The 24,483-nt window shown below is 48.1% G+C and overlaps 2 protein-coding genes across 2 annotated transcripts in view; one reads left to right on the forward strand and one right to left on the reverse strand.

Moving 5' to 3' along the window:
- Window positions 1-1,322, forward strand: part of Paip2 (poly(A) binding protein interacting protein 2) — a 19,568-nt gene extending 18,246 nt beyond the window's left edge. Inside the window, exon 4 of the mRNA XM_052741882.1 lies at window positions 319-1,322. Within this exon, the coding sequence (XP_052597842.1) occupies window positions 319-375 (57 nt within the window). The 3' untranslated portion in view covers window positions 376-1,322. The remainder of the gene's footprint in view (window positions 1-318) is intronic.
- Slc23a1 (solute carrier family 23 member 1) overlaps window positions 1-12,274 on the reverse strand; it is a 14,388-nt gene extending 2,114 nt beyond the window's left edge. The window contains exons 1-15 of the mRNA XM_052741883.1: window positions 12,085-12,274; window positions 11,838-11,899; window positions 11,182-11,316; window positions 10,605-10,762; window positions 9,917-10,005; window positions 9,728-9,795; window positions 9,352-9,533; window positions 9,109-9,229; window positions 8,757-8,913; window positions 8,351-8,498; window positions 7,770-7,875; window positions 7,451-7,580; window positions 7,222-7,365; window positions 6,669-6,764; window positions 4,059-4,321 (exon numbers count right to left, since the gene is read on the reverse strand). Of these exons, the coding sequence (XP_052597843.1) occupies window positions 4,074-4,321; window positions 6,669-6,764; window positions 7,222-7,365; window positions 7,451-7,580; window positions 7,770-7,875; window positions 8,351-8,498; window positions 8,757-8,913; window positions 9,109-9,229; window positions 9,352-9,533; window positions 9,728-9,795; window positions 9,917-10,005; window positions 10,605-10,762; window positions 11,182-11,316; window positions 11,838-11,873 (1,818 nt within the window). The 5' untranslated portion in view covers window positions 11,874-11,899; window positions 12,085-12,274 and the 3' untranslated portion in view covers window positions 4,059-4,073. The remainder of the gene's footprint in view (window positions 1-4,058; window positions 4,322-6,668; window positions 6,765-7,221; window positions 7,366-7,450; window positions 7,581-7,769; window positions 7,876-8,350; window positions 8,499-8,756; window positions 8,914-9,108; window positions 9,230-9,351; window positions 9,534-9,727; window positions 9,796-9,916; window positions 10,006-10,604; window positions 10,763-11,181; window positions 11,317-11,837; window positions 11,900-12,084) is intronic.
- Window positions 12,275-24,483: the final 12,209 nt, after the last annotated feature.

Consider the following 24,483-nt stretch of genomic DNA (forward strand, 5'->3'; position numbering starts at 1 on the left):
GTGGTGACACGCACCTTCAGTCCCAGCACTTGGGAAGCACAGGCTTGTGGATCTCTTGAGTTCAAGGCCAGCCAGGACTACATAGAGACTGACCTATATTTTAAAAAAAAAAAAAAAAAAAGGATATAGAACTTATATCACATTCTTTCTCTGCCATAGGTTTTTGGGGTTAGGTGTAACTGTAGTCCAATCTTATTTTTCTGAGATATTTTTTACATAAGGATCTAGGCTGAATGCTTCTGAGAATCCACAGCCAACTGTAATGAATTTGCTTTTTTTTTTTTTCTTTCTTTTTTTTCTTATGTACTTATTTTCCAGGTCAAGAGCAATCTGAATCCAAATGCAAAGGAGTTTGTTCCTGGGGTGAAGTACTAACATATTTGAGTAGACGGGTCCTCTTTTGGTGGATGTAGCACAATTTCCACACTGTGGAGGCAGTATTAGAAGACTTCATTGTAAAAGCTCTCGTCACTGTGTTACACTTATGCATTGCCAAAGTTTTTGTTAGTCTTGCATGCTTAATAAAAGTGCTGAGACTGTTACTAAGTAAGAAGCCGTCACACAGTTACTGAAAGTAGCATTGGCCCCATGGCTGATTGTAAAGACAGCACCGGAAGAAGCGCACCAGTCAGCTGTGACAAAGAACCAAATTAAATAACCTCCAACTCTCACCGAATTGTCTGTCTTTGAGGCTAAACTGGTCCCTAAGGATTGATTGACACTTTCTAATGTCTGCACTTTGTAAAAAAATAAGTAAATGAGTAAGTTTAAATTAGGTTCTGAATTGTTAAGCAGATTTCTCAGTTGCATTTGTCCATCGAAAATAACCTTTTCTGAAGAAAGTCTGTTAACTAGAAGTAGATTATGAGAGAATGTCTGGCGGAGGTTGCGGTGGTGGGCAGATAAGAGCCGCTCTGGCTTCTGCCTGGTGCATTATCATGTTAGGAAACTGGGTTCTCCCAGTGTGAACTTGAGGAAATAGGATTGGAGGTTGCATCTTCTCAGGATCGATTGTGTCATAGCCATACATGTGTGAAGTCGAACACAGGACCAACACCAGCCCATAATCCAATTGAAGTACTAAAAAGGTGGTAGCATGAATCGAGTGGTGCTCTTCCTTGTTTGTTAACCATCGTGACCATAGTCTGCAGCACAGGTTTTCTTCTAACAAAGCTAGAACAGTTTTGGCTTCTTAAACTTCATATTCGGGTAGGTTAAGCTGCCATACGTGTTCAGTGTGAATAGTGTTTTAAGTTGAAAATATTGTAAAAAAATTATATTTTTTCAAAAATATTTAAAAAAATAAATAATAGTAGAACTGAGCTGATGCTTGTGTTTATTGGTTCAGACTACAGACTGCAGTGTTGGTACCTAGTGTGGCCCCGAGCCTCGGGTCACCCTGTGGGTGCGCATGCTCAGAGAGGAGGATCTGCTGGAACACAGTAGCCGTCAAGTCTCTTTCCAGGAATTTGACGTGCCCGAGACTGCCGTGTCCAAAACCTTAGACAGCCATGGTGTAAAACTAGGGCTGTGCTGGGGATGTGAGTTAGTGGTAGAAGCTTAGCTTGTGTAACAACGTGGGTTTTATATATATATATATATATATATATATATATATATATATATATATATATATATATATATGGCTAAAGACTAAAACAGGCCATGTAGTCTTTTCTGTTTTTCCGAGACAGGGTTTCTCTGTGTAGTTTTGGTGCCTGTCCTGGATCTCGCTCTGTAGACCAGGCTGGCCTCAAACTCACAGAGATCCACCTGGCTCTGCCTCCCAAGTGGTCTTTTTAGTTTTTTCCGAGACACAGTTTCTCTGTGTAGCCTTGGCTGTCCTAGAATTCACTTTGTGAAGCCTGGCTTTAATTTTCTTTCTTTTTTTTTTTCCCTTTAATGCTGGCATTTTGAGAATACAGATGTTGCCTTTGTTTATTTACATATTTAATGTCGATGGATATTTTGTCTGCATGCTGGGAATTGAACTCAGGACCTCTAGAAGAGCAGCCTGGGCTCTTAACCACTAAGCCATCTCTTAAAAAGCCCCCATTTTTTTTTTTAAATTTGTTTATTATGTATACAGTGTTCTGTCTGCATGTACCCCTGCCCACCAGAGGAGGGCACCAGATCTCATTATAGATGGTTGTGAGCCACCATGCAGTTGCCAGGAACTGAGCTCAGGAACTCTGGAAGAGCATCCAGTGCTCTTAACCTCTGAGTCATCTCTCCAAACCCCACTCCCCACTTTTTTTTTTAATGTGTGTGAGTTTTGCCTGCTGGTGTATCTGTAGCACTTTCAAGCCTGGTGACCATAGGGGCCAGAAGAGGGCATCAGAGCTTGTGGAACTGGAGTTACAGCCAGTTGTGAGCTGCTTTGTGGGTACCAGGAATTGAACCAGGGTCCTCTGGAAGAGAAGGTGATTGTTGGTTTTTGTTGTTGGTTTTGTTGTTTCTGTTTTTGAGACAAGGTCTCATTATGTAGCCCTGGTTATCTTGGAGCTCACAGTGTAGACAGGCTGGCTTCAGAAATCTGCTTGCCTCTCTCTGCCTTCCAAGTGCTGGGATTAAATGTGTGCACCATCACACCTGGCAGCACGTGGGGTCTTCAAACAGCTGGAAAAGACAGTCAGGTCTGACACTTGCTCTTGAGGAGGCCATAACCCCTTTTTTTTCTGACTGCTCAGAACCACGTGTCCCACTTGGGGCACCACACTCAGGCCAGCCTCAGTCTCATGTGCCTCCTCTAACGGCCCACATAGCAGGCATAAGCACCACTCATAACCTTCATTGGAATGCTGCTTGTTTGAAGGAGAAAGCATTTGAAATAACCAGAGCCAGGTGTCTGCATTTTAGGCAAAATTAGGATTCAGAACTGTCCACACATTTTGAAGCCCTAAAGATAAATGACCACTCCCTTATGGGCTTATACTCCAGATTTATGGTAACTGAAGCAATTGAAAATGTTTTTAGGCCGGATGGTAGTAGTGTATGCCTTTAATCCCAGCACTCGGGAGGCAGAGCCAGGTGGATCTCTGTGAGTTCGAGAGGCCAGCCTGGTCTACAGAGCAAGATCCAGAACAGGCACCAAAACTACACAGAGAAACCCTGTCTCAAAAAACAAAAAGAGCCGGGCGGTGGTGGCGCACGCCTTTAATCCCAGCACTCGGGAGGCAGAGCCAGGCGGATCTCTGTGAGTTCGAGGCCAGCCTGGTCTCCAAAGTGAGTTCCAGGAAAGGCGCAAAGCTACACAGAGAAACCCTGTCTCAAAAAACCAAAAAAAAAAAAAAAAAGAAAAGAAAATAGTTTTAGTTTTGTGGCTGCTAACACTGAAACAATAGTACATGTGGAAGGATTCTTCCTGTTTAGTGTCACAACCTTTTCCATGCCAAATATAATTTAAGTGTAGTATGCACACCTGTAAAATTCCTGCATTTGAGAAGCTGGAGACACGGCTCAAAGGATAAGAGCATTTGGCCTTCTGACAAGAGACCCCAGGTTTGATTCCCAGCACCCACATGGTGGCTCACAACTGTCCATAACTCCAGTTCTGGGGATCCAGTGCTTCTGACCTCTGCAGGCACCAGACAAGTGCATGGTATTCAGACATATGTGCGGGCAAAACACTCATGTACATAAAACGAATTACCTTACAAAAGTTTTTTTTTAATTCTTACATTTTGAAAATGTAAGTACTGGCTTATGCCAGTACTTTTGAGAGACTGAAAAACTACATATAGTATACAAGAATTCAAAGATACAGGCTGGCAGTGACTGCTTACAGACTCTAGTCGGCCTGGGTGCTGCCTGTATCTGGTGGGGTTAATATTTCAACTTGTACCCATTGGTGGCCCCGACAGTTGGGAATGTCTGCTCTCACTATACCGTGGCTAAGGAATTCCACCCAAAATCCACATAGGACTTTTTATCCAGCCTACTCTCTCCCCTTGAGGAAATTTGAAACAGATTACAAAAATGAAAGTAATTCAGTTTTACTTTTTGTTGAAACAGGTGTTTGATTATCCACCCCCTACAAGAGCAGTAACACATCCTACCTTTCCTGGTTGGTCTCAGACCTTGGTGCACACAGACCCAGTTTCTGTGGCGTTTGGAGTGTGTTCCAGAACTGGAGGCTGAGTTTTTGACTGTTTAGAAAACCCTCTGAAGACTGGGCAGATAGGAATGTATCTGAAAAAGGCAGTCCTTTTGACCATGCCCATCCCAAAGGGGAAATCATAGCTCTTCAGACTGGCTGACGTGTCACTGTTGGCATGGGCTCCAGCTTTCCACTGTATCAGGCCTCTTTCCTCTGGGCTCCCTGCAAGAGGACAATGGGGTCATTTAGGAGGATGACAACCCTGTGTTACTTCCCCTTCACACAGACGGTCCTAAGGCAGACTTCTAGAATCCAGCATGGGTGATTGGCATTGCTAGAATGGAGCCCAGAGCGGTTTTGCATGCTAGAAAAGCACTCTACCCCTGCATGCCTTACTTGCCAGAGCTCTGAGAAACCCTGAAAGATTAATCCTCTGAAAAACTCTTAAAAGATTAATACATGGGGCTGGAGAAATGGCTCAGTGGTTAAGAGCACTGACTACTCTTCCAGAGGACCCGGGTTCAATTCCCAGCACCCACATAGCAGCTCACACCTGTCTGTAATTCCAAGATCTGACACCCTCACACATACAGACATGCAGGCAAGACACCAATGCACATAAAATGTGCAATATTGCAAATGCAATAAAAAATTTAAAAAAAAGATTAATACTGTAACTATAGCATTGCCTCTGTGCTAAATAATGTCATTATTTCAGAACACCCCTGGGAGGTATGTAGGCACTGTTGCACAAAATTTGAGAAGAGAGAGGCTAAGTCATTTTACTCTGTCTGAGCCGGGGCAGTGGTGGCGTGTGCCTTTAATCCCAGCAGAAGCAGGTGGATATCTGAGTTTGAGGCCAGTCTAGTGTACAGAGAGTTCCAGGACAGCCAAGGCACCTTACATTTTATTTTACTCTGTGTCTGAATATAGGGCTAGTGTATGCTGGAGTAAGGACATAGTTTTTTAACTTTTTATCACATTTATTATCTTGTAGCCATGAGAGTGCAGAGCTCAAAGGATAAGTAAGCACAGGAAGTAGGTTCTCTTGCTCCATCATGTGTGCCCTGGGGATTGAACTCAGATCATCAGGTTCAGCAAGTACCTTTCCTGCTGAGTCATCCTGCCAGCCCAAGGACGTATTAGGACTATGATTCTAAATTTGGGAAATAAACCTTTCTATGGTATGAATGAAAACCAAGCTAAGCAGGGATCTTCGATGGGGTAAGGGTGTGCCTATGGGGAGGAGTCCAGAGATTGCAGCTTCTCAGAAGGGCTGGGGCTGACAGACAAATAGTTCAGTTTAGTGGGCGGAGTGAGGGCAGCCAGAGCTAAGAATAGCCTAGAGCTGCTCTAGTCAGTCCAGTGAATCTCAGGCTCTCAGCAGGGAGGGCTAGAGGCCCCAGGAAAGGCTGCCTCAAGATCCGTTGGCCAGAGTGGAAAGGGGAGAGCTGTCTGTGTGCACGTGACGGTGGTCCCAAGGTCCCATTGGCCTCTCTTCCACCGCCAGAGTGAAAGCCTGCCTAGCTCTGCAGGGTGCCTTCTTGCTCACAGCCTTGTCCTGTTCTCATGTTCCTCCTGGATGGAGCTGGCCTATCTACAGATGACCCTGGCTTAATCTCAGCAGCTTGTTATTTCAACCCAGTTTTATGTCCCATTTTGTGGCAGGAACTCTTCAAAACAAACTGTTTTGCACATCATCCTCAGTTGGACTCAGGGCCAAGCTGGTAAATTCCACCAGCTTTTTCTGAACTGTGTTTGACTCTCCCCATGAGGTATAAGTCAGGTATGGTGATCAATACCTAAAATGTCAACACTGGGCAGATAAAGACAAGAGAATGGCAAGTTTAAGCCAGTCTGAACTGCCTTGTCTCAAAAAACATGGTTAATGACCACTGTCTTTATTGAGCTTTGCCCCGTTCAGTTCCCAAAACCTGTCTGCAGAGGTTGTGTGGTCCAGAGGCTGGGAAAGAAGCTGTTGACTGTCGGGTTGCAGTTTAATGTTACTTTATGACTGTGGTCATTGTTATTTCAACACCGCTGATACAGCCCGGCCTGTCAGGTTTTGAGGATGGTGTGAGACTATGCCTGACTCATAGTGGATGCTGGCTGCCGTTTAGATCTCATGGCAGTAAGTTTTTAAAATATATTCGCTAGGTGTAGGCTGTCACATTTCCACATGCCCTGTAAAAACTTGGGCAGCAGAGGTTCACTTTGGGGGCTCCTTCTCTGTTTGTGTAGCAGGCTGCTTACATACTTGGCAGATTTTTTTCCCACAAACCAATGCTGCATGTTTACCTGTCCAACTCTGCAAAGATAAAGATGCTTTCAGCCTGGTGGCTATAAAGAATGGGTGAGGAACTCTCCAGACCTTCTCACAACCCGGGGAATATGTCATGCCTCAAGTTCTTCCCTCCAGCCAGTGGACACTCCGCCAGCCCATCTGTTCCTGCTGCTTGCTGGCCTGCGTGGCATCAGGCCTGGCCATCTCTCCTCAGGAACCAAGCCATCTGTTGTACGGAAGAGTCTAGCCTGGTTCTGTGCTTCCCTCCCAGCACTGGCCCAATACCTGGCACTGTGTTGTCCAGTATGAAAGCAAGGCACCCGCCAACAAACATCTCCGTGGTCAGCAGCACAGTTAGGATCTGATCCAGTTCAGGAATGCCTGCGGAATAAGTCGGGGGCTGATGGGCTAGTGTCCTTTTCTAGAAGGCTGTGCTCAAGGGACTTCCCGCCTATGTAGTCCACTGACTTAGAGGCGATGGTGGCCGTGGAATGTTCCAGAGCCCTGACCTTCAAGCCTGTCTGTACCTCTGTCTCTCATCTTTGGGGACAGTCTTCCGTCAGCTGCTAGTTACTGACTTAGCACAACACTTAGCCCCTGTGAACTCATGTTCCTCTGAAAAACAGAGGTAATAATAGAATTTTGTGGAACCATTGGGAAAAATAAATGAGCACATATAAAACTTGATAAACAGCTAGGCTCATGTTTGCAATCCAGCCTCATTACAGGTGCTAGGGAAGTGCTGTACCCTTTAATTGGTTTCCAACCCATGTGTAAGAACTTTGAGAGACCACCCCACTTTCCCCCATCTCTCAAGACAGTAGAGAACAAAAGGTACCTGTGTTGATAGCACCTGGGTTGGAATCCAGGTAATTGGGCAGCGTGAGGCCAAAGAACATAGAGAACCCCAACACAAAGAGGTTGCGGGAGGAGTTCATGTCCACAAACTGCAGATTGGACAGTCCCACGGCGGTGATCATACCTGCCACAGCAGAACCACTAGACTAGAGATGCAGCCTGGCTAGATGGGGCCTGCCACTCCCACTGGGCAGATAGCAAACACTCACCAAAAAGGGTGCAGAACATTCCTCCCAGGATGGGGTCTGGGAGTGAGGCGAAGAGGGCTGTGAACTTGCCAATGGCACCCAGGATTAGCATGATGCCTGCACCATACTGCACAACTCGGCGGCTGCCCACCTGTGGGAAGCCAGGGGCCGGCTAGAGCCAGAAGCAGGGCCAGTTCCAGGGGGCAGGGTGTTAGGCCTATAAACGGACTCCAGCACTGGGGGAGTAGGATGAAAGTGGAATGCTCTCACAGGGTGGGGCTAGGCCAAAGCCAAGACTGCTTAGAAAAGGAACGTGCTGCTTTGGCTGCTGGCATGGCACCTTAGTAATCCCTAGGACCCCAATGTTGGGGCTGGATGAGGTGGACCCGTTGCCTGTGCCCAGTAGCCCGGCGATAATGCAGCAGATGCCTTCAGTGAAAATTCCCCTGTGAAGAAATGGTGAGTGGGGTGTTGGTCCAGCCTCATCGCCGGTCTGTCCTGTCACCTGGGCCCACTGCCTGCCCCTCTGGGACTGTGCAGACTGGCATCATCTATAGCATTCCACTTTGGAAGCCAGGAGTCAGTACCAGCACTGTGCCCCAGTACTTACTCCCTTGGACAGTGCTGAGCCTCAGTTTCTCATCTGTACCATGAAGATAATGAGGGTCCCTACCCCATAGCAGGGTTAGCCATCGCAAAGAATGCACCTAAACTGGGTACACAGTTGTGGGTAACTAACTGGTTTCCCTGGGACTCTCAGCAGTTCTAGAGTGAGTAATTCCCCATTCCATACTCAAGAAAATGAGGTCCAGAGGTAAGAGTGACTTTCCTGCCCGAGCCTCTAACCGTGGGACCCAGTCCTATCCTACACTTGCTTTCGTAGTGGCCGCTCACGTTCCGACAACATCGAGGTGGGCATACCTGTTGATAGCATGTACTGGAGGGGGCGGTGCACCAGCCAGCCGGGCACAAGCATAGTAATCACCAATGGACTCGATGATGCCTGCCAGGGTGGCACTGAACATTCCCAGAACTGCGGCCACCGTCACTGTGGGTAGGCCCCACTGACCTGGGTTGGAGACAACAGAATAGGTTCTTGAGGAGGCTATGGTGGGTTGGGAATCGATGGGGTTATTTGAAAGGGAGAGGGGCTGGTAGGGAGGTCTCACTGAAACACAGCTCTGGAATAAGGTTTGGGGGGGTAAACCACCACGTGGCACCCACAAACAGGGCTAATGCTAGCTGCGTTGTCTGCTGAACTGGGGTCACGAGGTATCTCACAGGGGGTTCAGTTGGAAGCAGAAGGGACCCGAGTGGGCTTGCTTACATGGGTAGGGGATGCGGATCCAGGGTGAGATAGCCATGATGTCCCCTCGGGCATCCGTTCGTGCCTGGAAGCCATAGGCTGTGGGATCTGCAGGCAGCACATCCGTCAGGGTCAGCACGTAGCAGAGCAGCCACACGGTCATGATGGCCAGGACGATCTGGAGCAGGTGGGGCGAGGGGGTGCTGCAGGCACTGGAGAGAGACCTGGAGCAGACTAACCAGCTCCTGTGGCAGCACCAGCCCCAGAACCCTGGCTGACACTCAGCCTCTGCCCGGAGCCCCTGTCCGTGCCCCAGCCTTGTCCTGGCTCAGGTCTTCCCCTTTCCTAGTCCCAGCGTCTGCCAGCTCCTCACCGGAAACATCTTAAAGATCTGGATGCGGAAGAGGGTGAGACCCTTGCCCCATCGGTAGATGGGCAGCAGGAAGGTGAGGTTGCGTAGGTACTGGGAGAACAGGACGATCAGTAGAATGGAGCTGGGAGCAGAGACAGGAAGGGAATAGCTGGAGGCCAGGCTGGCACCTGGAAACGGGGCAGGAATGAAGGGGTTGGGGGCAGGGCCTAGGATTGGGCAGAAATAGTCCCATTGCCTGCTCACCAAGCTGAAATGCCCCAATGGGAGCCAGCTCGGTCACCAGCAGCTTGGAAAACAGAGAGACCAATGAGGGAGACAGTAGGGGTGACTGTGAGAGGCCCAATGTAGCTGAGCAGGGCCCCAGGCAGCCCCATCAGCCCAATCACCACCTCTACCATGCTGGACACCATGATTGCACCCTGGACCTAAAAAGGCAAAATTGGCTGTAAGTCAACCTTGACCCGGTCACTAGCAGAATTCAAATTTCTCAACCACCTCCTTGAATCAGGTCACTAGCAGAATGTTCAAATTTCTCAACCACCTCCTTGAATCAACTCAGCAGTATATACAAACCACCTATCTAGCCTGCCCCCCTCCCCCAAGCCCAATCTCTACCCACCTCTCGAATCCGAGGATGCCAGATATGAGAGGTATTCAGGGGCATACTCCAGTTACCATAGATCTCCTCTGGGGACAGAGTCGGAGAAAACCCAGTGCCATGAATTACACCCTGGTATCTAGACTCTGGGCAGCTGCCCAGACCTCCAAGACCTCTCTCCTCCAGCGCAGACATCAAAACTGTACTCACCTTCTGGGGGACACTTCCACCTCTCCAAGGCCAGGATAGCTTTGGCTGGAACCAGAAATGCAAAGGCACTGGCCTGGAACAGTGGCAGCCTAGACGGTGGCACAGAGTAGCAGCGGTGGGTGGTGGAGCAGGTTAGGAAAAGGGATAGAAAACCGGAGGTTTGGAGGAATGGTCAGAGAGAGGGAAGGCACTGAGGCCTCAGGGGGACTCCCGTCAGTTCACACCCTCCGCTTCGTCATCAGCCCTCCATCTCAGCCCCCGGGAGAGCCACGTGCTCAAGAGTGGACCCTTCCATTTCTACATCGGAGGGATGCTAGCTCCTGTTCTCATCCACCACCACTGAGCCAACCGATTAGAACTGCTCATCCGGGACTAGGAATGCCCCGTGTCCACAGAGGTGCTGGAAGCCTGCTCACAGGGATGCGCAGTGGGGCGGGGAAGCTGTGCCCCTAGACTTTTGGAGTAGAGACCGAGGGAAGGAGACGCCCTCAACCCTGGGCTGCCTAGGAGCCCAGCTCCCTAGCGCTAAGGCTGGCCAGGTAGATGGTGCAGCAGACAGGGAAGAAACCAGACGCGCTCGGAGCGGACACCTGCTCTGCCGCGTGCAAGCAGGCAAGCGCGTGCGTGCGTGCGTGCGTGCGTGCGTGCTCACGTGCGCTCACGTGCATGCTCACGAGGGGCAGCTCACCGGATGCCCACTGTAGTCTGGATGAGAGTGGTGATCCCCACGCAGGTGAAGATGGTGCCGATGAGCTGACTGACCATGTGCTGGTCGCGGCCCACACACAGCGCCTCAGCCAGGAGGAAGGGCACGGCGATCGTGCCGCTGAAGCATGTCAGGTAGTGCTGAGGTGAGAGGAGAGCAAGAGGTGGCCCCACCACACGCACGTGGAGGTGTGCGCCCCAGGTCCACACCCCGGACCTGGGCCACACTGACAGGGTGCTTACTCAAATGGCATTACCCCCTAGAGGTTACCAGAGAGCCACTGCTCACCATTCAGGGGCCCCAGTCTCCCTCGGGTTATTCCTATGGCTTCTGTGGATGGGCCCTTCCTGTCTGTCATGTGCCATCCACAGTCTTCCCAGGTCACTTAACCTTCGTTGTCACAGCTGCTAGGTGACAGTCATTGTGCTGACCTTGTGTCTGTCTCTAGCCTGAAATGACCTTTTGTCCAGGGAGGGTTTGGGATATCTGGGGAGGACACCGTGTAGGGCGGGGGAGGACACCGTGTAGGGCGGGGGAGGCCTTGGGGAAACCAACCTACCTGGAAGCCCAGCAGGATGCACAGGTACCATGGCGGCACATCCTCAATCTTGTACAACATGTCAAACTTGGGCTCCATGGTCAAGGGTGTCTGCTGGTCCCTGGTGGAAGTCTCTGCCGAACCCAGGGACTCATGCTGGGGTGAGAGAGAGCCGCGAGGCTCAGGGCAGAGTGATGAACAGGCAAAGCCTATGCTGGCTGGACTAAGGGAGCCACAATGGCCGCCCAGCAATTCAGTGAGAGATGGGCTGGATCGGCCGCCCTCCCCAGCTGGGGGTCACCAGTCCTTCCCACACGTCCTGGCTTCTAGAGGAATCTTTAGGGTTTCTAGTGAGGCCCTAAGTCAGAAGAGTGGCAAGTACCAGACCAAAAGGCTTTGGATAAGCCCCATCTGTCCCACCTCTACCTCTTGGAGGTCCTTAAAGATGCCACACGAGGAGGAGGCCCAGCCCTCACCACCCCCTAAGCCCAAGGCAGCAAGCCCCCAAACTAAAGGCTCCCTCACCTCTCCCTCCACCCCATTCCCCCAGTTCCACTTGCAGCTCAGGACTGTCTCTTCTTGCATTAGAAATTTTGTCTCTGCCTTCCCGGAAAGGCCAGCAGAGGGCCATCCCCCACCTGCCATGTCCCTGCCCGGCTCCCCACTTCCCCCAGCACCTGTGTTGGGCTCCTGGGGTCCTCCTGAGCTCTCATCTCTGAGACACAGGTTTGAGGAACTTCTGAGGAGAAAAGAGGAAGGCTTTACCAAGGCCAAGGAGGACTTTACTCCACACAGCAGACATTGTTCGAAGTCAATCTGTAACTAGGTCCCCAGCTCCAGATTGCGAAAGGGAGACTCAGGCAGAGGTAAGGTATTAACTCTGGCTCCAGTGGTAAAGGCCACCTAAGCACAGGGCACGTTTACCTTCTGAGTGTTCTCTGTCCTACCCGCATCCAAGCCTGGCACAAAGCCTGTCCTTGTGTCCCTAGGGAGGGCCAGAGTCTACCGGGTAAAGAGGGCACAGTCGGAGGATGACACAGGAAAGGCCGGACATAACTCCTCACCCTCCTCACCAAGCCCTCTACGTTGATTAATAGAAGTTAATCTTATCATCATCACTGTTCTCCTTTCCGGAATACAATCAAATGCCAATATCTGTATTTGTACATGCACTGTCACATGTCCCCTCCGGGGCTGTGTGGTGTTAACTCTTTCACTGCTGAAGGAAAAAGACTTAGTAGTGATATGACCAAGGCCAGTGAGTGAGGTTTCAGAAAACTGATGCTAAATTCAGGTTAGTTTTGGTCTCCTGCCCTGCCAGCCTTCACCAGATAGGGTTCCTGAGGCACCCACAGAGAGGCCGGTGTAGCCCAAGCCCAGAGTCAGGGTGAGGGTTCTCCATACACCTGTTAGCCAGGATGAACTGCTCAGTTTGTGGGACCCTGTGAAAATGAGAAGGGGGTTCTTGTTGCAAAAGTGTTAAGAATTTTGTTGGGTCTGGTGGCTAATGCCTGTAATCCCTGTGCTCAAAAGGCTGAGGGAGGCAGATGACAGTGAGTTCAAGCCCAGCCTGGTCTGTATAGTGAGTTCTATCTGGGCCAGCCCAGACTATACACTAAAAAATAATACCTAACATAGCAAAACCCTGACTGAAAAGTAACTTTCTGTTACTTTCAGGGCTAACTAGATGGCTCATTAGGTAAAGGTACCTGCCACCAAGCCCAGTGACCCCAGTTTGACCTCTAGGACCTACACGGTGGAGGGAGAGAGCTGACTTCTATGGTTTGCCTCTGACCTCTACCTGTACCCCTTTGGCACAAACACCCAAACTCAGACAACACACACACACACACACACACACACACACACACACACACACACACACACACACGCTAGTAATAAATAAAAGTTGGGGGCTGGCAAGATGGCTCAGTAGGAACAGACACTTGCTGATGACCCGAGTTCAATCCTCTCCCCAGGACCCACACGCTAGAAGAGACCTGACTCCTGCCAGTTGTCCCTCCCCCCACACACACCGTTACATGCCCAAGCTCGCACACACCAAATATAATTTATTGTTGTTTTTTTTTTAATAACAGAAAAGCTGGGTATGATGACATATACCTGTAATCCCAGCATGAGGGAGGTTCAGGCAAGAAGATAGGGAATTCAAGACCAGCCTCAAACATCCTTGGCTACCTAAGACCCTATCTTGGAAGCTCATGCCTTTAAAACTCAGCACTTAGTAGGAAGAGACAGAGGCAAGCGAATTTCTGCGATTTCGAGGCTAGCCCGGTCTACAGAGTGAGTTCCAGGACAAGGCTACATAGTAAGACCCTGTCTCAGATAATAATAGAGAAAAACAAAAAGTAAACAAACAAACAAAATCCCAACTCTCTCGCTGGGTGGTGGCGGCACACACCTTTAATCTCAATACTCAGGAGGTAAGGGCAGGTGAATCTCTACGAGTTAGAAGCCAGCCTGGTCTACAGAGTGAGTTCCAGGACAGCCAGGGATACTTAGAAGAAACTCTGTCTCAAAAAACCAAACCAAACTAAACTAAACAAAGTAAACAACAACAAAACACCCAGCCATCTGAAAGGGGTTAAAATGAAAATAACAGAACATTACACTGAGCACGAGACCTTTCTAAGCACATCCCTCCGTGTTCACTCCGTGTCTCCATCCCTCTTCCTCTCTGGCGTAGGTTAGAGCCTGAGTGTTAGCAGAGGCAGTCATGAGGATCCAGGGGCCTATTCAGCTGCCAGGAGCTGGGCCTGGGATTGGCACCTGCTCCCCTCTGGTTACCCTAGTCCCAGCCACCCCAGAGGCTACCTACTTCTGGGTTGCTGTGCCCAGGCTGGGATACAAGGGCACAGGCCAGGCCGAGGGCCCATGGGCAGCACGGCTCTCCAGCTGGGCAGTAGCTTCATGGCAGTTTAGAGTGTGATTCCCTGTCCAGGTCCAGCCTTTTCCTCTGTTTGTTGGTCCACTCCTCTCTCTCCTGGTTCCTGCTCTGAGGTTCTCAAAGTGGTCTGACCTGTTAGGCCTCTGCGACTCCTCCTCCCAATGCTCTGCAGGTGGCAGAAAGGGAGCCCCTTCCCCCACCCCACCTCCACCCCCCCACACACACCCAACATACACACTTCTTCAATCATTGCTCAATTCAGCCCAAACCTCACCAGGACATGTGCATTACAAGGCTTGAAAATGTGTCCCCGTGCATGGGCCATGGCATTAACACTCCAACAGTGATAAGTCTTTAAAACACTGTTAGGTAGTCTAACCTTAGAGGTCAAGGATGGACCCCTCCCTGGGGTAGCTTTGGACCCTGCCTTCTGTTTCTCTGGCAACACTAGGAAGATAAAAATCAGCCTTGTCACTTACTGCTCCTTAAGCCTACTGCTTAAGAATAGAATACCTTTGGCCTGGGGTGCAGACATGGCATTCTGATCTGCTCCGAGGATTAGAACATTGCCTATTGTTTCTGGCATGGTGGCACATTCCTCTAATCCCAGCACACGGAAGGCAGTGGTGATTGATCTCTGTGAGATCAAGGTTTACATAGTGAGTTGCAGGGTAGTCAGGGCTACATAGTGAGACCATGTGTGCTGGCTCTTCTTAGTAGTCAACTTGACGACACCTGGAATTAACCGCAAGTGGCTAAGTACACCTGTGAGGAATGTTTTTCTGTCCTTTTTTTTTTTCTAATGGGAATTGGTGTTTGGCCTGCATGTATGTCTGTGTGAGGGTGTTGGATCCCTTGGAACTGGAGTTACAGACAGTTGTGAGCTGCCGTGTGGGTGCTGGGAATTGAACCCGGGTCCTTTGGAAGAGCAGTCAGTGCTCTTAACTGCTCTTAACTATCTCTCCAGCCCAAGGCTTTTTCTTAATTACATCATTTGAAGTAGGAAGACCCACTTTTATTCTGGATCTCCTGAAGTGAGAAGATCAACCCTTAAACCAGAGTCTTTTGAAGGGGAAAGATCCCCCTTCAATCTGGACCGTACTGTCTCTTGGCAGCCTATGTAAAGGACATGGAGAACAAAGCTCCCTCTCTCTGCTCGTTTTTGCTCCCACTGACAAGTTCACCCCTTCACTGGCATTAGTGCCTTTGGGATTCTGGCAGATACAGACAGACAGACAGACAGACAGACAGATAATCATTGTGTAAGTTCTGTTCCCCTAGAGATCCTGACTGATACACTCTGTGTGATGGTTTAAATGAGAATGCTGCCCCCCCACCCCCACCCCCCCACAATAGGCCCATGTGTTTGGATGCTTAGTGACCAGGGAATGGAACTGTTTGGGAAGGGTTAGGAAGTGCGGCTTGTCGGAGGTGGTGTGTCATTGGGGGTGGGCTTTGAGGTTTCCCAGACCTTCCCAGTCTCTGTCTCTGTCTGTCTGTCTCTCCCCCTCCCTCTCTTTCTCCTCTCTCTCTTTGGTGGTTTATATATCAATGGCTTCCCCTAGGCTCATATATTTGAGTGTTCAGTCACTAAGGCTAAGAAGATATGGCTTTGTTGGAGGAGGCTTTGAGTCTTTCATTAGCCCACACGAGGCCCAGTGTTTCTCTCTGCCTGCTGCCTGCAGATCGGGATGTAAAGCTCTCAGCTACTACTCCAGCATCATGCCTACCTGCTTCCTGCCATGATGATAATGGAGTGTCTTAGTTAGGGTTACTATTACTATGATAAAACACCATGACCAAAAAGCAAGTTGCGGAGGAAAGGGTTTATTTGGCTTACACTTCAACATTGCTGTTCATCACTGAAGGAAGTCAGGACAGTACTCAAACAGGGCAGGATTCTGGAAGCAGGAGCTGACACAGAGGCCATGGAGGGGTGCTGCTTCCTGGCTTGCTCAGCCTACCTTCTTATAGAACCCAGGACCAGCAGCCTAGGAATTGCACCACCCACCATGGGCTGGGCCCTCCCCCACTGATCACTAATTGAGAAAATATTTTACAGCTGGATCTCATTAAGGCATTTCCTCAACTGAAGCTCCTTCCTCCGATGACTCTAAATTGTGTCAAGTTGACACACAAAACCAGTCAGTACATGAACTAACCCTCTGAAACTGTAAGCAAGCCCCAATTAAATGATTTCTTTTATAAGAGTTGCCTTGGAGGCCTGGCGGTCGTGGCGCACACCTTTAATCCCAGCACTCGGGAGGCAGAGGCAGGTGGATCTCTGTGAGTTCAAGTCCAGCCTGGTCTACAGAGTTCCAGGACAGCCAAGGCTACACAGAGAAACCCTGTCTTGGGAAAAAAAAAAAAAGTTAATTGGAGCCGGGCGGTGGTGGCGCGCGCCTTTAATCCCAGCACTCAGGAGGCAGAGGCAGGCGGATCTCTGTGAGTTCGAGGCCAGCCTGGGCTACAGAGTGAGTTCCAGGAAAGGCACAAAAACTACACAGAGAAACCCTGTCTCAAAAAAAAAAAAAAGTTGATTGGGGAGGTGGGGCACTTGCTGCTGGGTTTGATCTGCATCCACACGGTAGAAGGGGGGAGCTGATTCCAGAAAGTCATTCCACAACTTCCACATGAGTGCACATGCGCACACACTGGGTAGACACACTTTAATCCAGCTGTGGCTGTCAGTCCCTTGGCCAAGAGTCCACCCCTCAGGAAGGCTAAAGATGGAGGAGTAATCATCCCCTTCATGAAACAAGGTCTTTCCAGAAGCCAGCTCCTCAGTGCGAACACTCTCAGGGCCTCTGCCATAGAACCTGCCTGCTTTTCTGAATCCTCACTCAGAACATTATAACCCCTCCCCATTTTGGAGACTAGCTGAAAGCCTACCCGAGCTTTCCCTGACACTCTGAGAAGGGTTAATTACCTACCAGCCTCAGGTGTACTGAAGCTCTGGGCAGGAGAGTTGACCTGACTGGTCACACACGTGGAAGTTTCTGGTAAGGAGACCCGCACACCAAAATCGCTGGCATCATAGCAGGGCAGTGGTAGCGCACGCCTTTAATCCCAGCACTCGGGAGGCAGAGCCAGGCGAATCTCTGTGAGTTCGAGGCCAGCCAGAGCGAGATCCAGAAAAGGCACAAAGCCCCACAGAGAAACCCTGTCTCAGGGAAAAAAAAAAAAAATCGCTGGCATCTACCACCTCCAGACTGCAGGGGAGCCGGCCTGCAGATGGACTCTTCCATCCCCAGTCACCCCTTCACTCTCCTATAAAAATCCAAGATCCCACACACTAGATGCACAGTCTCAAGACTGCAGCACCTCGGTTCTGATTAAAGAACAATTCTAAGCCGGGCGGTGGTGGCGCACGCCTTTAATCCCAGCACTCGGGAGGCAGAGCCAGGCGGATCTCTGTGAGTTTGAGGCCAGCCTGGTCTCCAAAGCGAGTCCCAGGAAAGGCGCAAAGCTACACAGAGAAACCCTGTCTCGAAAAACCAAAAAAAAAAAAAAAAAAAAAAAAAAAAAAAAAAAAAAAAAAGAACAATTCTACTTCTAGAGAAGACTGTTGGCATCTATTTTCATGTTGCTGTCATCAATCCTCAGCCAGCCCTTCTCCCCTCTGTAAATGCTTGCAAGCCTCCACTGGGGAACCTACCTGCTTTTTAGACCCGGGCTCCAAAGATGTGGCTTCTCTTCCTCTTCCCAGCCTCCCTCTGCATCATCTGCTGAGGTCTATAGCTCTTCTGCCTTGTTTCTCTCTCCAAAAACCACCCACCCCACCTCTTAGGAATGTGGGCGTCGTGTTCTTAAAATTACTTCCTGCTGTCTGGGGGAGATGGCATCTTTAGGGGATCCTGAAAAGAAAAAGTTGGGTTAATTGTCGAGTCCTGGGAGAGGTAGCTGTGTAATTTGTTGTCCAGTCTCTGCATAATGCGAAAGTGCAGGGCTAGAGTAGTCTGTGAGGCTGGATCATCTCAGCTAGCCATCTTGAAATCCCTGAGCAGTTTGTAGTTGAAAGCCAATCCTTGGGTGGTGTTTGTCAGCTCAGTGGTATTATCATGGTCCTGGTGGAATCATCGTTGTGGGGCCCCATCATCCTTTTGGAGGCTTCAAAGTCGCTGTTAGGCATGGACATAGTTCACTGCAGAAAACTTAAACATTTTAAAGGTCATATGCAGCAGATCTCAAAGAGATTAAGGATCAATATTTGTTATGTATATCCAGAGTACAAAAATTTAATTCCTTAGTTTTCTGATAGAGACTCAAACCTGAAATCACGTACAGGAAGCTAGATGAAGCCTTTTTCTAGAATTAGTTAGTACTCTATATGACCATTAATATCATGACAAAAAATTTAAAATATACATATATATTAATCTTATAAATTTTGAGATAATATTTATACCTTAAGAAAAGCTTTGGGCTGGAGAGATGGCTCAGAGGTTAAGAGCACTGGCTGCTCTTCCAGAGGTCCTGAGTTCAATTCCTAGCAACCACATGGTGGCTCAAAACCATTTATTATGATGCCCTCTTCTGGCATGCAAGCATACACTGTATATATAATAAATACATCTTTAAAAAAGAAAAAAGAAAAGAAAAGCTTTAAAGAGTCAAAATAAAATCAAAGGATTATGAGATTAGTGGCAATAAAATAGTCCCTAAATTTTTTGTTTTTCTTTTGTCCCATATCAGGTGGCTCTTCTGACATGAGACAGAGATTTTGGATTTTACTTTAACAAGCATGCTTGGGTTTAGAGAAAGAGAAAGCCACACTCCAACTCCAAAGCCAGCTTTAATTTTTAATTGAACTGGGACTACAAGAAGACCATTTGCATTATGTGTCTGTAGAGAACAGCAGAAACAAACCTTTGGGAAGATTTATGAAATTTTATTGTATTGGAGAGTTTCCTGATGGCAAAGGTTATCTTGCCTGTCCCTTGTTGATCTACATTTGCTGGGGGATGTCTTTCTGTACACTGTGAATATATGTTGTTCCCATTGGTTAATAAATAAGCTGCTTTGGCCTATGGCAAGGAAGCTTAGAGGCAGGTGGAAAATCGAGGAGAGAGACAGGAAAGAGAAAGGCAGTGTCTGGAGAGTCGCCAGCCTGCCACCCAAGGAGCAACATGCCAGCAGACTGGTAGAGCCATGGAACATGTGGCAAAACATAGATTAATAGAAATGGGTTAATTTAAGATATAAGAGCTAGCTAGCAAGAGGCCTGCCATAGGCCATACAGTTTGTAAATAACATTAATCCTCTGAGCAATTATTTTATAAGCAGCTGCTGGACCACGGAGCCGGGTGAGACCCGAGAAAACTTCCAGCTACATACATTCATTAGTCCAATGTCTGCCTTTGCCACACCTTCTGCATACTCCAGAAGGGAGGGCGTTCTGTTTGGGTTATTTTTAGGAAAACATTGTTTCTAGGAATGCCCTGTTTACAATCCCTTTTTAGGTGACCTTGTTTACCACAACTGAAACACCTGCCATTTCCATTTTTCTTGAAACCTTTGGAATCACCTCTCCTATCCAAGCATCATCATGGTCATGAGATTCAATATTGACTGCATCTTGGATCCATTCCTCCAACGGTGAGGATCTGACTTTAAGGACCTAATTACCCTTTTGCATTGTTCATTAGCATTTTTAAAAGCCAGAGATTCAATTATTTGTCTAGCTTCTGAATTTCGTATCTGTCTGTTTACTGATGACGTCAATCTTTATAGGAAACCAGTGAAGGTTTCTTTGGGGCCCTGTATAGCTTTAGTAAATGACTCAGTTTTCTTTCCTACTTCTTCAATTCTGTCCCAAGCATTCAAGGCTGCCGTGAGGCATAAAGCCGGGGTGTGGTCATCATATAGAGATTGCCTTTGTACATTAGCATAATCTCTTTCTCCAAGAAGTTGATCTTGGGAGATTCCTGTATCTCTAGCCCTACTTTGATGTTCAGTGATCTTAGCCTCATCTTTCCACCAGGTCCTCCACTGTAATTGAGGACCAGGCTCCAAGACTGCTGTAACAAAGTGTTTCCAGTCTTGAGGGATAATTCTAGAATAAGCTAACCACAAGTTTAACATCTGCTTCATAAAAGGTGAATGCATGCCATGTGAGACTATCCCTTCCTTGAATCTCCTTAAATCTAACATTTCCACAGGAGTCCATTCAGCTCTTACACAGCCTTGAAGATTTCTATCATTTGGCAATTCCTGTAAGGTCACTGGATAAATTAAGGGTGGCTGTTTCCTTTCTAACCTTATAATACAACACTGAGATTGTTTCTCTTTTAAATTCCTCTGTCTGGGTCTGAATATCTCTATGGTCTGTTTAAATAAGTTTTTCTAAAACTTGTATTTTAGTACTCATATTAACCAACTTTTTTAGTGATATAACAATAATGATAAAACCAATATTGTTTATAATTGACATTACATAAATCCCATCTAACTTATCCTCTCATTTAATTGCTCCATTTTCAAAACGTCCAGAGTATTATCATACAGAGAACTAACTCCCTCCATTGTAATAGTGTTTCCCATTTTTTAACATGGGGGAAAAAAAAAAAAAACCTCTCTTTTAACTAATTCCTCACTTTAAGAATTCCCAATTGTCTCACCAAATCTGCCAACAATGGCGATTCAGATAAAGGTGAAGTGTGAGGCAGACTGCTGCTGTACAGAGCAGTAAGAAGCCCGAGCAGATGCCAAGGCAGCTGCCTAGTTTGGCAGCAGCCAGAGGAGAAGGTCCAGGGAAAGCCCACAACCCACCGGGAAAGGGAACCCGCTGAAAACACACACAGGAGATCGTGGGGGAAGAAACTCATTTGGCGGGAGCTGCCTAAAGGCAGAGCTGGCTGGTGGTGAGGGGCTAACTCCGACAGCATATTGAGTCCACATGCCTGTGGAGTTTGTTGCAGAGAGGCTGCAACAAAAACCTCTCCTGTGGGGTGGTGACTCCGGCCGGGTGCAGCTCAGTGCGGGTGGCTGCAAAGCCACAGGCAGGTGGCTTTTTCATGAATTCATGCCCCCAGTGTTGGATGCCAGATATAGCTCGAATTCTAATTGGTCTTAATAATAAAAACCCGGAGTCAGATGTAAGGGTGAAAGCTCTAGGAATCCTCAGACTGAAAAGGGGGTGAGCCCTTGTCTCCTTCCACCTTACATTCCTCTCTTTGCCGAGCCATATCACTTCCTGTCTCCACCTCCCTAGCGCTGGGATCAAAAGTGTGAGCCTCCACTACCTGGCTCTGTTTCTCTTTTAGACTGAATCAATCTTGTGTAGCCCAGAGTGGCCTTGAACTCCTGATCTTCCTGCTTCCTTCCCTCAAGTGCTGGGATTAAAGGCGCGTGCCACCACCGCCTGGCTCTATGGCTAGCCCCGCCCTCTGATCTCCAGGCAAGCTTTATTTGTTAGAGCACCAAGTATCACCACACCACCTGGAAATGTTTTGCTCAGATTAAACCTGGATTTATTAATTTGGCCTGATCTGACTTACTGCATTGGTGGAGTTACTCACTACCAGGGGATTTTTACTTATCAGCAGGCAGACAGCAGGGAGGGGCCGTACCTAGGTAATAAAGATGCTAAACTTCCAAGATAGCTGACTGCTCCATTACCCTTTTGACCTGAGAAAAAGCATCCCAGTTTAAAACGAAGGCCTTGTGGGCGTTTTCTCTTGCTAGCAGGCCTCCTGCTGATGAACTGGCTCAGCAAGGTAGATGCTGGAATTGTGTTAAACAAGAGTTGATCAACCATCCTTTCTTTCTCTTCAAACTGACCAACTCTAAATTAGGGGAAGAAAACTCTTCAGAAACTTAAAAGCCTCAAGAAGACTGGATTTTCAGCTTCCCAAGGCCCCTCTGCATTCTGGAGGCTACTCTTCTCCGTGTGCCTGCTGCATGTGTCTCCCTAACACGCCTTTCTACAATGGTGGATTCTATCTGCTTCAGCTTGCCGTGGTCCAGATTTCTCTGCTGTACCTGTTGCATTCAAGATTTCCCCGCCCCCCCTCACCTTTTAATTCTTTAACTGGAAGAGAAAAAAGACCTGATCAAGACCCCTAGATGCTATCAATGGGATGTAGGGTGTAGTGACACATTGTTATAAAGCTATTTCTTGATCCCCAATAGACTGAACTTCTGGCAACCCTTACAGCAAAGTTAACACTACCCCATGATGTCATTTAAGACTATGCAGTTAGCCGGCGGCGGCGGTGGCGCACGCCTTTAATCCCAGCACTTGGGAAGCAGAGGCAGGGGGATCTTGTCGAGTTATAGAACAACCAAAGCTTCATAGAGAGACTTGTGTGAAACAAACAATAAACACAGAGTCAGGGTCTCTGTCAGGGACAGGCACAGTTTAAGCACAAACACACACACCAGACAGATTGCAGACAGATCGGAGACTGGACTGTGGACAGTTGGAAGAGGTACAAGGAGACGGAGAACTCAAACTTGGTCAATTAATCCAAGAGGCAGCTGCTGTGTTTTCATTCCTTAGTGAATTAATTCATATCAAATGCTCCACAGGTGCTTGCCCTGAGGAGCTTTCTACCAGGGTCCAGAACAGACACTACAAGCGGCTAGGATTCTAATCTGAGGGATATTCAATGAATCTTAGCACACCGAGTTCTTTAGTCCATTCCTTTATTCTTCTAAGTCAGTTCTATCTACAGAGCTTCTTTCCCGTTCTCACGGTCTCACACTCAGCTCCTCTCTGTCCCTTCTTCCGCTGTTCTCTCATTGTTCTAAACTTAGGTCTTCCTCATCTCCGTCCTCATCTCTGTTCTTCTAAATCAATTCCCCAGGAGCTGTGGGGGAACCGGTATATATATACACAAGCAGTAATTCTTTTGCCCAGCACTGCGAGGTTTGAAGTTTTCAGGGTGGCAGAGAGAATGATAAGGATCCGCACATAAGGCAATAAATGTCAGCCTCCAATTACAACCCAAAGGGGGAGTGATTAAAGGGGAATTCTCTGGTAAGGTCAACTAAAGGCTAAGATCAGTTAGGGAACTCTAAAAAGGAATTTGTGTGCTCAAACTATAGTCTAGAAGTGGTTAGGTAAAATGTTAGGAGTCTATATATGTCAGTATAAGTCACTAGTAAAGTAAAACTGTCTTTTATTGTTAGGCGCTGCTTTCTGGTTGGGCGGGGGAACGTATGCTTGGTTGCTAGGCAACCTACGTCATAGCATGTAGCATTAGGTTAGTAAAAGCACTTTCGCTCTGAGTAGTTGCTAAGAAGGGAATCTGGGAATAGCGCCAGGCTGAGATAAAAGGAGAGGATAAAACCTTAATTTGCACAAGAAACGAAGCTTGGCACCTATCTATTGCCTGCCTGGCCTTGTCGGCAATCTCCTGGGGTCAGTGGGAAGTAACTACCTTAACTCAGTAACTAGCAGATGGCTAAAACATCATCCCAGAAGTGTGAGCAGTAAAACTCTTAAATTAGGGTCTTGTTTAAATAACCTGGGAGGAAGGTAAAGAGTTGAGGATTTAATTGTTGGTGGTTATTTTCTCTATCTGTAAGTGAGATGAGATAACTCTTATCTATACTTTTGTTCGGAGAGTGACTCTGGCCAGAGGTTTGCTAATGAAGAGTAAACACAGCTGGGAAAAGTCATCCAATTACCCCAAATGTATAGGGTAAGTTGTGCCCAATTAATGATCAATCACACTGGAAGAGTCGAATGGGGAAACTATTATAGCACACAAGAAATTCATTGCAGGATACAGCTAATACATTCAAAAGCCAATATCACCAAGACTCCTTAAGTCTTGGTTTTCCTCTGGAAAAGTTTGTAACTTTTTCCAGGTAATAGCTTTGCCAGTATCAGCGGAATTCCTACTTCATATCTTTGCGGCTTCTGGCAGATCCACACAGTGGGATACTAGGGATCCAGAGCAGTACCCAGCGTAATGATAAATAAAAGAGAAAGGCGAAGTGGGTACCTTTCGGCAGGCCCTGCCAAGGTATGCCGCTAAGCAAACAGGCCAGGGTTGACTGAGTTAGTGCAAGAGGTTCATTGGGGGAGGGGAAGAGTGAAAGTGGGGACCTGAGAGAGGCAGGCAGGCAGAGAATAGGGAAGAGGAACAAGAGACAAGAAAGGCAAGAGAGAGGGGTAAGACAGGAAAGAAGGGAGACAAGAAAGCGAGCTGTGCTCTGGGGGGCACTTTTCGGGGGTGCACGGGTTGAACTGATGGTGGAAAGCATCTGATAACAACCGACGACGTAACTTCTTCGGTGGCAGAGGCAGACCTCCGCTGTGGCCGAAACCAACACCCAGGGTCTAAACGGTCAGGCATGCTTGATGTCTTGCCCAGATCGCAGGGACCCCCAAAAGACCACCACAGAGACCGAATCCCGTATGTAAAAGCAAAGAGCCTTTATTTCAAGGTTGGAGCTTGGTC

The sequence above is a fragment of the Peromyscus californicus genome, unplaced genomic scaffold (genome assembly GCF_007827085.1).
Source record: "Peromyscus californicus insignis strain IS unplaced genomic scaffold, ASM782708v3 Scaffold_17__1_contigs__length_78620276, whole genome shotgun sequence".
In the NCBI taxonomy this organism is placed as follows: Eukaryota; Metazoa; Chordata; class Mammalia; order Rodentia; family Cricetidae; genus Peromyscus; species Peromyscus californicus.